This window comes from Lissotriton vulgaris, chromosome 9 (genome assembly GCF_964263255.1).
Source record: "Lissotriton vulgaris chromosome 9, aLisVul1.2, whole genome shotgun sequence".
NCBI classification, from domain to species: domain Eukaryota; kingdom Metazoa; phylum Chordata; class Amphibia; order Caudata; family Salamandridae; genus Lissotriton; species Lissotriton vulgaris.
The window spans coordinates 916,783,695-916,799,761 of record NC_141697.1 but is presented as its reverse complement, the minus strand read 5'-3'; the positions used below and the strand labels follow the sequence as shown (position 1 = coordinate 916,799,761).

The 16,067-nt window shown below is 47.6% G+C and overlaps 1 protein-coding gene across 1 annotated transcript in view; it reads right to left on the bottom strand.

The window, feature by feature from the left end:
- Window positions 1-3,681: 3,681 nt before the first annotated feature.
- Window positions 3,682-16,067, bottom strand: part of PARP3 (poly(ADP-ribose) polymerase family member 3) — a 225,347-nt gene continuing 212,961 nt past the window's right edge. The window contains exons 10-11 of the mRNA XM_086938724.1: window positions 5,391-5,537; window positions 3,682-4,766 (exon numbers count right to left, since the gene is read on the bottom strand). Coding sequence (XP_086794850.1) covers window positions 4,597-4,766; window positions 5,391-5,537 — 317 coding nt within the window. The 3' untranslated portion in view covers window positions 3,682-4,596. The remainder of the gene's footprint in view (window positions 4,767-5,390; window positions 5,538-16,067) is intronic.

The following is a 16,067-nucleotide window of genomic DNA, read 5'->3' as shown; positions in this document are numbered from 1 at the left end:
ACAACATTATGTTCTAATAGAGAGACTGCGCTGTAATGATTGCAAGGCCTATAAGGCTAAGTGTTCGAAGAGGGCAGGAGCCCAGGCAGGTTATTGGCTTGGCTTATTTCACAGGTGTCACAAGGGGCCCGTATAACCCATATCCGAGCAGATACAGGCCAATCTATATACTCCCTGGAGGCTATTAATGCCCTCTTTTGGGAATATTACATAACCCTGTACAGTAACCCAGACCCAGTCCCTTGGAGACGCAGTTGGCATTCCTGAATAGGTTGCCACTGCTGGACCTCCCTCAGTCTGCGAAGGATGAATTGGGAGGACTGGTGTCAGTTCAAGAAATTCGCTTTGCCATTAAAGAAATGGTAATAGGCAGGACCACGGGCCCCAATGGTCTGCCTGCAGAGTTTTACACCACATTTGCTGAAAATATGGCCTGTAGATTGGAGGCTACGCATGCTGAATCTTTGCAATTGGGGGAAACTGCCTGCTACGGTCTGTGAGGCAGTCTGATCCCTCTTCCCAAAACCAACAGACAGGAAGTCAGAACGGGTGAGTTTCGGGCCAGCTCTATGCTTAATATAGACTTCAATCTGCTTAGTAAAAGATTGGCCTCAAGACTTCTCCCTTACATACCAAACAAAATGGTTGTATTCCCACCCGGAACACATTGCTCACTCTCCGGAGGCTTTATCAACTGGATACACAATCTTACCCCCTTACGATGCTGATGTCAACAGGCCTTTGACACTGTATGCTGTGACTTCTTGTTTGCGATCATGAGAAGGATGGAGCTAAGAGACTACTGGATAACCTGTCTGCTTCATTACCAGTGCATAGGATGTAACACACATGTAACAAGGCAGACTGGATAGCATTCGCGTTTGAGATGGAGTAACCCAACCTCCAAACCCTAAATCAGGCCCTTAGTAGTTTCACTCATGTAAAAGTGTTCTGGGTTCCTCACAGTAGGGGAGCAATGTTCTAACATTTGAAACTATCAGTGGATTGCCTATGTTACTGTTAAACCTGGCATCCTTTGGCATGTTTACCCTGTCTTTTTGTTTTCTGGCCTCCTGTTTGGCGCTGGACTTCTTTTTTCTGGTCTAGCTCCTCTGCGCACTTTCTCAATGCTGTCCAGTGTTAAACTGAAAGTGCTCCTAATGTAAATTGTGTTTATGGATTGGTGTTTACATGTTTGGTTTATTTGATTTACTGGTAAGTCCCTGGTAAAGTGCACAAGGGGTGTCAGGGCCTTCAAATCAAATGCTACTAGTGGGCTTGCAGCACGGATTGTGCCAATAACCTGAGTAGCCCTGAAAAGGTATCTCAGATCTGCCACTGCAGTGTCTGTGCACAGTTTTAAACAGCCATGTCAACCTAGCAAGTGCACCCACTTGCAAGACCCAAACCTTCCCTTTTCTTACTGTGTATTTCGTTTTTCAGTATTGCAAGGCTATCTGTCCCATAGGCTAACATGGGAGTTGTTTGTAACTTCTTACAAATATAACTTTCCTTTGGGACAAGATAGAGGAATGAAGTTTGGGCTCTCAAAACTCAAAATTAAATAACATCTTTGAGTAAAGATGGTTTTAAAATTCTGTGTCTGTAAATGCAACTTTTATAAAGTGGCCATTTTCATGCTTATCCATCCTATATGCCTCTGCTGGGTTGTGTACTGACTGTCTGGTTTTGGTGTGTGGAGTGAGATGAGCTGGGGATGTGCATTCACTGCAGAAATACACGGGGGTGGGGTGTTGAGGTGTGTCCTGTCTTTCCTGGGTGACTCAGAGCTGAGCTCCATAGACCTGGGCTGCATTTAGAGTAGTCGGAGAAGTTTTCCTTGCACCTGAAAAGGCCATGTCTCCTGTGCACAGTGCGGTCTCCACCTGCTGACAAGAAGCTGGACCAGAAAGAGAGTAAAAAACTGGTTTGGACTAAGCGGAGAGAGTTTATGCCACAAGAGAACAAAGGAAAATGTGGTATAAATATTTGGGCCCAGACCCCAGGACTTTAGAACTCTTTTGGATCAAGGAACCTGCCAAGAAGAGCTGGGAAAGCTGTGAGGAGGAACTACCACTTTGCTGTGTCCTTTGTTGTGTTGGCCTGAAGTGGCTGCTTCTGTCTTGGGCAGAGAAAGGATTGGGCTGAACTTTCTGCAGCCTCTTTATTTGAGTTTCTCCAAGGGCTTGAGGTGAAGCTTGCCCCCTGTTCAAGGAGTCTCAGGAACAGCAAAGACTTCAAGTTCATCTGCTACCAACACTGGGAACTGTGTGTTTTGTACTGCAACAGAAGAAACAGCAGCCTAATGCTGGCAACAACTTCGTTGCTGGTTCTGTGTCCTGAAGGCACCGCCGCACCACAACCCTGGTCTCACTGACGACGAAGCCTGCCACCGAGCCGCTGCTTGCACTGTGACCTGTGGGCACCGCACTTTGCACCACCTCGCTTCAAACTGCCGCCCTGGTATCCCGGTCGACGACGCTCCACGCCAGCATAGATGATGCCGATTGCACTATGGTTTTAGGGCACCACTTTTAAGTTATACAACGCACCGTCCTGACCCACACCGCAGCCTTGGCCTACCGATGCCATTGATTCCGGTTCGCCAGCCGACGACAGCACTTGGGCAACAATGACAACTCTGTCTGCACTGTGACCTGCTAGCCCTGAAACGAGCACCGCCCCACTTTGCACAGCAGCTCTGGTCTCACTGCCACTGGACGACCATCATCAAGCCGCTGCCTGCACCGCGACCTGAAGGCACCACACGCAGCACCGCTGCACATTGCACCGCAGCCCAGACACTCGCTGACTTCACCTGTACGGAGTTCAATCTGCACTGTGTGTGACTTCAAGGTCCCGACGACTCCTGCCGACCTCCGAATCAGACTCTTCAGAGCTCACAGTGAGGTCTCCTACTCCCTGCATTTCTAAAGGTTCTCTTTTCACGGGTTGATCGCGATACCGTAGCTGGCATGTGATGCCACAGTCAACCAAAATTGTTTGAATTTGTTGTTCACGACATCTTGAGAGCACCGGACAGATCTATCGACTTCAAGAAACTGTACGGTGGATTTTTATCGTTTTGCACTGATAAAATATTGGATCGTTTTCTAAAACTGGTGTTGTGTCCTTTTGTAGTATTTTCACTGTATTACTGTTGGTTATGTGAAAATGCTTTACACACTTCCTCCGAGACAAGCCTGACTGCTCGTGCCAAGCTACCAAGGGGTTGAGCAGGGGTCATTTCAGAAGTGTATCCCCCTCATCCTGACTAGGAAGAGGGGTCCCTACTTGAACAGGATAACAACCTGCCAAATAGAGACCCCATTTCTAACAGTTACACAGGTGTGATATTTACACAATGAGATTTTGGATAACATTAGAGTCATATGTCTTCAGCAACCTATCATTGGGGTGATAAAACTATTCATTCAGAAAAGTTTTGTTTATGATCAGAGTCAGGGATATCCAATAAGGCACAATTAATTGAAAAAGACAACATTCTACAGTGCTCAACCATAAGACCAAAGGGCTAACTTTACATTCAGGAGCATGCTGCTAAATCTCCAATTGGGACCACTTGGTGATCCGAAATAGGTTACCTGTACCAACAATTCTCCAACACTAGTATCTTTCATAGATTCACTTGCTTAAATTATTTGACGCCAGAGGGATAGAAATGGTTCAACCATGTAAATCAATTAAAAGATCCAGTGCTGGAGGACATCACATTAACATGAACACAGTACTAGTGTTACAATAATGAGCACAGGGATAATTTGACATTCAGAGTCACAACGATACGCTATCACTAGGGGCACTGAAGTAGTTAAACCGAGACAAATAATAGTTTATGGTCTTGGTGCTTTGAAAATTATACAGCCAGCGAAGTTCCATAATTTTGAAATTGCACAGCATAAGAGATCTAATAACAGTAAGATGCCTGATTATTTACAAAAGTCGGAGTACAACGTTATCATTCATGATGTGATAAATGGTTGTAAGCCAGTTACTAGTATGACATTAAACCTACTTTAAAAATAGTCAGTTGTATATACTGTCAGAACTTTAATGGCCATTTGGGAATGTAAAATTCGACAGCCATAATTTTTCAAATTTTTTACAAAGATATGATGATTTTATAATCAAAAGTGCTATAACTTTAAAGTCTAAGAGAAGTGACAACGTTGTTGTAAACTTTAGGTATAAGATGTGTGTTTACAGCCACATGTACACTAACGTTACACGTAGTCACATGTTGAAAAAAGACAGTAAGATCCAGCAAAGCATACCGGGATGATCTTTTAAGTAGTGATGGAATTCTACAATTGGGAGAACAGGTCATGTCTATGAACCAAGATCAGATGAGTGGAACTCTGCGACTCAGCACGCACACATATCAGTGGTACATAAATTTGTTAAAGCAGCCAATCAGTGTGGCTGAACAAGAGCCACACAGACCAAGTGGAAGGGTCTTGCGATGGGACATTGGTGTGTCATTGGTAAGGTGCCTATGGTTTAGCATTTAAAACTACACCAGTAGTAGGATAGGTAGGACTCCAAGGACAGACATAACTTCAAGATATCAGCTCTTCAAAACTTTAGCTGTATTAGGTAACGGATGCGGCACTGGCTCTCTTTGTAGACGAGGTATTCACTCTGGCCGAAGAAAGAGTCCTTAAACTTCGGAACAGGTATTGGCTTCCCCTGGGGCACCACCACCTTCTTTCCATCCATTTCAATCTCCTTATCAAGTGCCGGGTCTGTAAGGAAGAAAGACAGAATGTACTGCTCAAAAGTGTTTCGCCCATGACTTGAGAATGCATACTGCTATTTATTTCTCTATTCAGATTCTGAGACTGTGTAAGCAACTATGTTGTCCTTGACAAAGTGTCATTTTGTTACCATCGCTCTTGCTGTTTGCAGTGGCAATCAAATATCACATAATGCTGGGGCATATGGGAATAGAAAGGTTTGGCTTGTTCCAAGAGCCTAGTTGCCCTCTTTAAATAACAAAATCAGGGTTCGCTAATAAACCTCCAGCCCAATAAAGACCGGCCTTAGGACAAATGTCTCTTATTCCTCTAAAATGTCCTTCATTAAAAATTGGGACCATATTTTCATCCAAAGCAGATCAGCCAGTATCCCACAGCCATACTTTACCCTTATTCTTCATAACACAGCACTGCTCGATTTCATTGAGCAGTCCTTCATGGGGAAAAGGCTAATTTTTAATCCCCATGGGTCATGGTGACTTAAGTTACCGACCCATTGTAGAATACAAGGCTCTCAAACTAGGGCCCCTAGAAATTCCACTACATGCCTTTCTTACAGGTGGTTTAGAAAGACAAGACATTGCTCAAGATAACTACTAGGACGAAACTTACCAGGCTCACAATGTCCACGAGCAACTACACTGTCAAATCCTTTGGGAGCTGCACAAAGCGAACTGTCATCACGGGTGATGTGATGTTCCTTTCCAAGAGCAACCTCATTTAGAAACATGATCCCAATTTGCTGGTTTGTGCAAGCCACTGAAAAAATATAGAGAAATGGAAAGAAGAGATTAGACAGGAAGAAAGAGAATGTGGGCAAGTGATGGAAGTAAGGTGGATTATGAACCGTAGGTTGGAGAGTGATCAAGGAATGCAAGGTAGGAAAAGAAAGTGTGAGGGAAAAGAGGAGCACACAGGAGAAAAACAGGAGTTAAGAGAAAATTAGACATTTGAAATAAGAAACAATAAAGGCACAAAAATAATAGACATACAAAATAAAAAGCATGCATTAAATGTTAGTGGTGCCATTGGTAGTAACCACTCTGCCTGAATATGTTTGCAAACTTTACTATGGTAAAGAGATTGAGAGCTCTCACATCTCCAGCCGCCTCTTGCCACAGCCTCCAACATCTGTCCACATTTCCCAGGTTGATTCTAGGACTTCTCTTCCACAAACCCACCAATGTTATAATCCTTCATCCACAAATGAGGCTTCTGAGCCATTTTCCCGTTGAGCTTTGTGAAAACAAAACTCTCCTTCCAATAACGCTTTGGGAAAGTCCATGCTTTCCACATCACTACAAGGTGTATCTGCCTCTTCACCCTCATGGGTAATCATCTCCAACTCACGCTCGTCTGCTCAAATAAACCGAACATCGTGAAATGACACCATGGTACTTACATATTAGAAACCACATACTTCTGTTTTGACAGACACCACCACCACCCCTCCCCAACAGTTTTCCTCATTAGGGGTTTCTTCAAACAGCCAATCCGTATCAACTGCACATCTTACAGCCAGTATTCTTTCGATCTTGCACTCCAAAAGTACAGTTAAGATTCCACACTCGTACACCCTTTCATTTCCCTATCTGAACACATTCCACAGAACGTCTAAAAAATTCCCTTTCTCTATTGCTAACATGACCTGGTTTCTTCACCCTTATTTCCACATGTTTGGTTTTATACTTCTATAAATTTTGCAGTTTTCATGTGTGCTTCTGCTTCTATTCCTCACAACCTCCCCAGATCACATACAAGACTTGGTTTTTAACAACCATCCAGGGATACTTTTAGTATGGGGACTGCTTCCCCTCCTAATCTCAAATGGAGAGACACCAGTTGCTTCATGAACATACACCCTGTAGGCCTACAAAGATGTTTCAAATGTATTTTTAGTTCAACTCCCAATCCCTGTTGTCTGCCACCTCATTGACCCCTTTAATTGCAGCACTGACCCTCTGAATCATCTCTTCCCCGATGTGGTTGTACAATGAAGTGGACCTAGGTTTGATTCCAACACTTTACAATTTGAACTGGACCCAGTTATCACTCAAAGAAGAGTAGGGGCATTGCTAAGCTGCTGAAGATGGCGGATGCATAGGGGGAAGAGCTCCCGGGCTGCGTCGCACAATCCTGCCATTTCCCTGTTAAGTGGTAGTCATCCGACCTAGCAAAATGGCGCAGGTGTTTCACTGATCCAAGGGTTGGCCGCCCCTGGGGTGAAGAATCCCCACTTGTAAAGCCTAGGGATCCACGAACTCTGCCACCTGCATGACGGAGCGAGGCGAGGCCTAAAACATATACCTTCCGTAGTCAGACAATACTGCCAGGAGAAAGTGTGGTCTCTCTCCTCTTCCCACCCATTACTATACCCGGTGCTGTGCAGACTCGCACCCCATGGGCGCTGGATGGTGGGACGCCAACGGCGAGATCTGACACCCAAGCAATGACACAGATCCCAGGCCTGGTCTGAAAGAATTCCAGGCGGCCACAGTGAGAGCTGGGGTGAGGCTACGAAAACAATGGCTGTGAAGACGAAAGGACGGCAACACTTGGAGCCCGGGCCCAACTGGCAGGTGAGTCTGTGCGGTAGAGTCTGGAAAGTGAAGGTGCTGGTGGGGGAGGCCTCTCTTGGACTACATACACCACCGGGCCTGATCCTCAAGGAACCCAGTCTGGCCGTGGGGTGAGGCCATGAGAACGACGGCTGCTGAATCGAGCAGGCGCTGGCACCGTGAACCGGGCCCAACTGACGGAGGTGCCTGTGCTGCCAACTTCAGAGCCAAGAACAAAGGTGCTGACACATATCTCAGTCCTGTCCTGATAGGATCACAGACTGGTGGAAGTGAGAGCTGGGGTGAGGCACACGAACATAGTCACCCACAAAGACAAGCAAGCGGCGACACTGGGAGACTGGGGCCAACCAGTGGGGGTGCCTGTGTGACTGCAAGACCCTGATGGGGCAGGCCTTTCCAGGACTGAGCGGCTGTGTCTGGACAGAGGAGTTAACACTGTGAGCCTCGCTAGGGAACGAAGGAGTCAGGAATACAACCTAACCACTCAGGGGCATGATAGCCTAGATATGCACTAGGCTGTGACACAGGAGCCCATTCCCTCTGTGCTTCGAATGCAGTTCAAACCTATGACCGCAGTAAGGCCCTCCTACAGACGCTAAAACTATATAGTACAACAAAGGGTGGACACAAACTCATAAAATGAACAATAGCCAGTGCAGAGGTGCCCAATACCTTCCCTGCTCGCTAACAGAGAGAGGTCCCACATTACGGCAGTGGCACTGACAACACATACCAGTGGAGGAGAAGGTGCTCAGATCATATCAGGTACCGCCTAATGACGCCCTACTGAATCTCCAACAGTGCACTGTACATGTAGTAACAGCTCGGTCGGAGCGCCGCACGATGAAAGACCCTAAATCCTACACTGGCTTCCCGTCAACAAGAGGATAACCTTCAAGCTCCTCATCCATGCACACAAGGCCCTCCACAACGCTAAGCCCAGCGTACCTCACCAGATGACTGAGCTTCTACGCCCCTACTCGCAAGCTCCGCTCCGCCGGCCTCGCCCTCGCCACAGTCCCCCGCATCCGAAGAACGACCGCCGCCGGCAGATCGTTCTCCCACCTCGCCGCCAAGACCTGGAACACCCTCCCCACCAACTTACGGCAGACCCAAGACCTACTGGCCTTCAGAAGACTCCTCAAGACCTGGCTCTTCGATCAGTAGCAGCAACACCCCCCCACCCCATCCCCAGCACCTTGAGACCCTCACAGGTATGTAGCGCGATTAACAAATATCCTGATTGATTGATTGATTGATTGACTGTCGTCCTGTGAGTGAACACGCAAAAAGCCAAGCGGTAACACGTAGGAAACATGGGGCGCACAAGAGGGAAGACGGTGGACCAACCTGATCGTGGGCACATGGGACCTGAAGAACCCAGAGACTCACCCGCGACTCTGAAGAGGACTACGAGCCCCCCATAGCAACAGATTTAGAATGGAGACAAACTTGATATTATATTGTAGGAGATAAGCGATCCCCGCAAGATGATCGAACAACAGCTCGGGCCCCTTTTAATAGACTTCATCCACCTCAAAGCAGACCACAGGAAACTTGCGGACACAGTAAAAAAAAATACAATGGAGTTGGCTGAAATGGCCCCATAACAAAGGACCACAAAGGTAAACTTACGCAACTCCAGAGTCAAGTTGCATTCCTACAAGAGAAACACATAACTAATACGGAGGTGGCGAAACTGCACAAAAAATGGACAGTAAAGGTACAGAATACTTCCTATTCTGCATTTGCACAGTGGGCTGCAATATGGATCAGGGCTGGAGTCCTGTTTGAAGTTCTAGATAAACGAATAGATAGTAACAGTAGATATACTCTGCTTCGAGGTAAACTAGATGGTACACAAGTAATCCTAGTAAGCATATACGCCCCAAACACAGAACAGGACAGATTCCATGCACAACTCAACTTGGCCCTGGCCAACTGGTCTATGTACCCTTGGATACTAGGAGGGGATTTTAATGCAGTGCTGAATATGGTCCAGGACCGTTTCCATCCTCCTCTACCAGGTACAGCCTCTGTCCGACAAGACAAGCCAAAGCCCTTTGCACCTGGGTCCAGGGATGGTCATTGGCAGATGCATGGTGCACCAAGAATAAGGGCATGCATGGATACTCATTTTATTCCCCACTGCACCTATTACACACGAATCAGCCATATACTATGCACCACTGCACTCCTACCCCAGATAACACACGCTACCCACCTCGGTAAAAAACTTTCTGATTACAACCCACTAGAACTGACATGGTCTTTGGCTCGGATCCCTACGCCAGTCCCCATGAGGAGACTAGATCCCAGTCTTAAGAAGACTATGCTCCGAGACACCATAGCTACAACCATAGATAACTACTTTCAGGAAAACACATGCAAAGTCTCTTCCCAACTGTCTGAAGGGGAAGCATTTAAGATGGTAATTAAGAGTACATCAATTATTACATCAGGAGTGTGGCAAACAATAAGCAACGATCTACAGCATGTTGAAACTGGGCCAGCAAAACTTAAACAAGAGGCAATATTGGACGCAGAGATGACACCGGGACTCCAAAAAGCATTTATTGACTATGCCAAGTTATTAGAGTGCCTGCGTGTGATAGATCAGCAAACTTACACACAGAGGGTACATACAGAAGTAAATAAACTAACACCCTACTGGTGCAAATACTTAGGCAGACCCCACCGTCAGTCCCCATACTAGAAATCAACATCCTAACTAAGTTGCATGATTAACGCAGCATTTATAAATTACCACAAGGCATTGCATAAAGCCTCCCTCCACCACACCCACAGATTGTTACAGACTTCCTCGACAGCCTAACACTTCCGCAGATAGCAGCAGACAATGTAGACATGGAACTCCCTTGCAATACCACACCGGGCCTTGACTGGATCCAGGTGGAGTTCTACTCCACCTTTACAACTCTCCTAGTTCCCCATTTGGAACAACTGTACCAAACAGCATTATAAGAAGGTAAATTACTCCCCACCAAGACACAGGCGCTTGTGACCTCACTACCCAAGCCCGGAAGGGACCTCACCGATATTACCACATATAGACCCCTGTCATTATTAAATACAGAGTACAAAATATTGAGGAAAATACTGGCCCTGCACTTGCTCCCGATACTAATGAAACTCATATATACAGACCAATATGGTTTCATACCCGGCCAGAGAACGTCACTAAATATACGAAGACTTTACCACGTACTGGACACACACTTAACGAAAACCAAGCGATGGGATGCATATCGCTTGATCTACATCAGGCGTCCAATACCCTAAGCTGGGAGTACATGCTGGCCGCTCTTAGTAAAATCAGCGTACTCCCCAATAAATAACAAGTGAAACAAATCACTATATGACTCTCCCACTGCAATGGTACACACAGGAGCCCACATCTCCGGCTCGTACTCCGTGCATAGGGACACGAGACAAGGAGATGCCCTCTGTCCCCAATACGGTTTGTGCTTGCGCTAGAACTGTTAGCACAACGGCTGGGACAAGAGGCACAGGAATGGGGAATCCCCATTGGAACCACAATGCATGTAATGTTGCTTCACGCAAACAACACAGTACTATATGTCATAGACTGACATGCCAATTTGCAACATATAGCCCAGACCTTCACACTATTTGTGCAAATTTCCGGATTAGCCATAAATGTGAACAAATCACATGCATTGTTTTAGGAATGATCCTCAGACCCAAGCGATTACTTTTGGAGACCAAGTGCTTCAAGTTGCCCCCGGTACTTTTAAGTATTTAGCAGTCCAGATATACACGGAAACACACATTTTGTTAGAGGGGAACCTACAGAAGGCAATTTCCTCATTGCGCTCACAGGTAACATTCTGTACATCCCTTCCCCTCTCAGTGGCGAGACGCCTCGCATTATCAATATTGCCCATGCTCCTGAGACTAATATTATTTTACCAACTTGCCAGTAGTCGTTCCGGCACCTTATTTCAAAGCAGTGAACATGCTCCTAACGGAATTGATCTGGGGAATCGGACGAAGATGGGTTGTACTAGTGAAACTACAGTTACTGACAGATTGTGGGGGACCAGGAGTGCCGGACTTCAAATCCTACTGCCTAGCAAGCCAACTACAATGGCAGGCTAGACCCTACATGAAATTGCCTACACACCCTGCATGCTCGACCAAGGCACATTACACACACTTATACACCCAGGAGCGTACTCCAACTCCAGCTCCATTATTGCTAAAGATCGTCCTCACATACTGAAAATTGGCCCTTAAATACAAGGCCAAGACTATTCCCTTCCCCCACTAATATACCACTCCTGGGTCTCCCCACTCCAACGGGTGCATTGACATGACGGCAACTACACACACTGGAGCAGGCAGGCGTTTCAACAGTGGGGGCACTGTTTGTGGATGGTATGCTGCTGAACCATATGGATTTTATAGACACACAAGGTCTTCCAGACTTCCTATTTCTCACACATGCAAATATTATTCGATATGTAAAAATACACTGGGCCCTGATAGTACTGAACCTGCCACGCATGAATTAATATATGCAGTACACCTAATGGGTAACGGCGGCCACTAAACGCGTTGGCTTTTCAGAGGACTGCGATATATTAGCAGTATCCCTGACTCAGCTAAAAGATAAGTGGTGACAATACCTATGGCAGGAACTACAGGATATAGACTGGAAAGTCATTAGCATTTCCAAAGAAAGTCTCATGCACTTCCCGATTCAAACTTATACAATTTATGGTGTTACACAGGGCCTGCCTTACATCTCTTCGGCTACATGCTATGTTCCCTGAAGCGTCGCCATCGTGCCCCAGATGCAGCGAACAAGATGCAAACCCAGTGCACATGCTGTGGTCCTGTCCCGCCCTTTCATCCTACTGGTCATTTTGTTTTGAAAACGTAGTTTATTGGTTTTTACACAAGACATACATAAAGCATTATATTACTTTTCCCATCCCGACCCATGGTGTCATGCCGTGAAATACATTAACTCTTATAATCAATGTACCAGTTAAACTAAGTCTCAAAACAGTCCCTCTTCCAACTACCCACCGACCCCCATCCCCCCCTCCCAAGCCCCGTCACTGGCGCTTGCGGTTAAGATGTACTCTCGCAGTGTATGTGCGCAGGAGTGATTGTGTGTTGTCTTGTTCGGTGCACCTGTTGTGTTCCAGGGTCGTTTCCCAAGTAGTCCCCTACTCTGCACTATCGTCCGGCGTCCCATAATGCCGTAAAGCCTGCACCAGTGCCTCCCAAGCCGCCGCTGTTTCTAGCCTTTTCTCATTGTTTTTCCTGCGTGAATGCTGGTATCGTAGTGTGCTCTCACTGGTGGCCCACTTTAGAAGCTCGCCTGCCAATATGCTGCTGTTGGGACCCGCAGTGGCCTTCCAATGCCTTGTGATCTCCCTCTTCGCCAATATGAGCCCCATGTCCAGAAACTTACTTGTGATCTTGTTCTTAGCTGTGTGGGAGACCCAGTGTAAAATACTAATTGCCATATCGAACTCTAGTTGACGGTCTGTTATCGCGTTCAGGGTATCCCCCACCTCCTTCCAGTATGGACCAAACACTGGGCAGATCCACAGCATATGCGCCAGGTCCGCCCCGCGCATCTAGGGCACGCTGTGTCCTCTACCCTGAAGTACTTCTTGATTTTCTTTAGTGTTAGATATGCCCTGTGTAGTATATAGAAGTGTCTGAGCAGAAACCGAGCGTTCCACGTGCTTTTCCAGGCCCTTCTCACTATCTGCGCCCATGCCCCTTCAGGGATGGCTTTGCCTAGGTCCAATTCCATTTTGCTTTCAGTGTGTCCAAAGGTGGCAACTTTTCATTTAGCATCCTAGAGTACAGGCTTGTGACCGCTTTGAAAGTTCTCGCCGCCATCATGACATATTGACAGGCCAGCGTTGTTTCAGGCTCCGCCAAGCCGTTCCGCCAGTACGCTTGGATCGCTCTGGTCAATGCCACGTGCAGCAAGTAGCCTCCCCTCAGTACATCATATCATTCCCGAAAAGCATGATAGGGTAACATAGTCCCATCTTCTAAGAGATCCCCCCAACATTTGGACTCCCGCCTCTTCCCAGTGCTGTAGTTGTGACCAGTCGCCTCTGTGCGGTAATGCAGTCACCATCCCCAGGGGGATTTCAGGTGCATATGGATGCGCTACTTTCGCCTTCCGTTGAGAGCGGTTCCAGCAGAGCCGGAGTGTTTTCTCTTCCAAAGTCCATGCCCTAAGGTCTAGTTTCTGCTGTAGTACTATAAACAAGATAACGTGACGAGGAATGCCTCCCTGTCTCTCTGGGCCTGGTCCCCTAAATTCTCTCGCTATCTCTTGCGTAAACACCTGCAGCTGGGCCGCCAAATAGTACAGTTCAACGTCCGGGACCGCTAGGCCTCCCTCAGCCTTTGGTCTTATGAGCGTTGTCAGTGCTACTCTCCGACGGTCCGTGCCCCAGAGGAAAGCCACTAACATCGATTTTAATAACTTAAACGTGGCGCCGGGTATCCACACTGGTAATGTCCTAAAGTAATAAAGAAACCTAGGGAGCGCTATCATTTTAAGTAAGGCTGTGCGGCCCGCCATCGATAATGGGAGGGTAGCCCAAAAGGCCATGCTGCCCTTCAGTGCCCGTATTCCCCGGCCAATAGTACCAACCAGCAGGTCCGCCACCCCGTGGTAAATGTGAACTCCGAAGTACTTCAGACAGTTGGGCTCGTACCGCCCGCAACCGGTTAGGCTGCGTCTCCCCTTGTCGTGCTGGGAATAAGCATGTCTTGGACCAGTTCACCCTCAGTCCTGAGCTCTCTCCAAAGTTCGAAAGTACTTCCTCAGCCCCTGCCAGTGCTCTGTCGGCATCTTCAAGAAAGAACAACAGGTCGTCTGCGTACAGTGATATGTAATTTTGACCGTCTCTGCCTTTTAAACCCCGAAAGTGGGCGCCCGTTCTGATCGCCACTGCCAGGGGTTCAATAGCTAGGGCAAATAGTAGCGGGGACAGCGAGCATCCCTGCCTCGTTCCCCGTTCCACAGGGTACTGTGAGGAGATCAAGTGCCTACTCTCACTTCGGCCATCGCTGAAGTGTATAACACTTTGGTCCATTGTAGGTAACCGCTCCTAGCCCAAATCGCCCCAATACTGTATATAAATAGTCCCATTCCAGACTATAAAAGGCTTATTCGATGTCCACCGAAAGTATCATAGGCTGCTGTGCCCCCAGGTCGTCCTCTCACAACAGACGTACCAGTCGTCGGATGTTCGTAGTAGTGTTTCGCGTTGGTATAAAGCCAGCTTGGTCTTCATGGACTAGTGCGGTCATATGGTGCAACAATCGGGTCGCCAGGATACTACTCAGTATTTTGTAGTCGGCTATCAACATCGAAAGCGGTCTGTAAGAAGCTGCCTCCCTGCCCTCTCTTCCTGGCTTCAGCAATGGTATTATCAATGCTTCCCGCATAGATTGCGGCAGTTGACCGGATTCCCTCGCTTCTTTGTAGACCTCTTGGAGCCTCGGCGCCAGGAGATCCACGTATTTCCCATAAAATTCTATGGGCAGCTCATCCAGTCCTGGGGTTTTGTTCCGGGCCATACGCTTTATTGCCCCTCTTATTTCTCCTAACTCTATGTCCTTTCCTAAGGCTTTCGCCTGCTTTTGGTCCAGGCCAGGTAGCTGTAAGTCCCTGAGGAAACTTTCTATGTTCGGGTCTTCGGTCGTTAACGTGCTTTCATACAGAGCTTCATAGTAGTGAATGAAGCACTGCAGGATCTCATTTTGGGTGTGAACTGCACCCCCTTCCGCAGTGTCTTGGGCTACTATGGGGGAGCTTCTCTTCAAGGGATTCAAGTTCCTGCTCTGTCGCCCTGCGCATGGGCTCTCACAGTGTACGCCCTGTAATCAAAACTACGCAATCGCTCCACTTCTACTGCTACCGCTTCTTTCGCTGCGAAAACTTTGTCCTGAAGCTCTGGGCGGCCGGGTCGTAACAGCTCCACCTCCCGCAAAACCGTATCAGCTTTTCCTAAGTCGTTTAGAAGCACCTTCCGTACTCCCACATGCCTCCCTATGCAGAGCCCGCGAACAACCACCTTATAGGCGTCCCATTCCATCACCCTCGTTGCAGTTGTTCCAGCGTTCTCTGCGAAGTAATGAGTAATCCCCTCCTCTATTGCGGCCGAGAAAATTGGGTCTTCCAGCGTCTCAGGTCGCAACCTCCAGGTAGGGACGCACGAGACTCCAGGTATCCACTGCATGGCAACCAGTATGGGGTTGCGGTCCGATAGCGTTCTGGTCAGGTATTCGGTTCGCACAATGGTTGGTGCCACTACTGAGGAGCACAGCACCGCGTCCAGCCGGACATGAAAGCCGTGCATGCCCGAAAAATAGGAGTAGTTGCGGCCCTGCGGGTGGTGCGCCCTCCAGACGTCAATCAGCCACCGTGTCTGTCAATCCAACCTACCTTTGGTTAAGCGGTGTATCGGGGAGTCGGCGAGGGGTGGGTGCGATCTATCCAGGGAGACGTCCGTTACAGAGTTAAAATCCCCGCCCATTACTAACGGACCTGCGAAATAGTGCCCTAAAGATCCCGACAGTCCCGCAAGGAATTTTAGCTGGTCAATGTTGGGCGCGTATATACTACAGAAGGCCACTTCTCTTCCTCTCAATTTCCCTTCCACTGCCACAAACC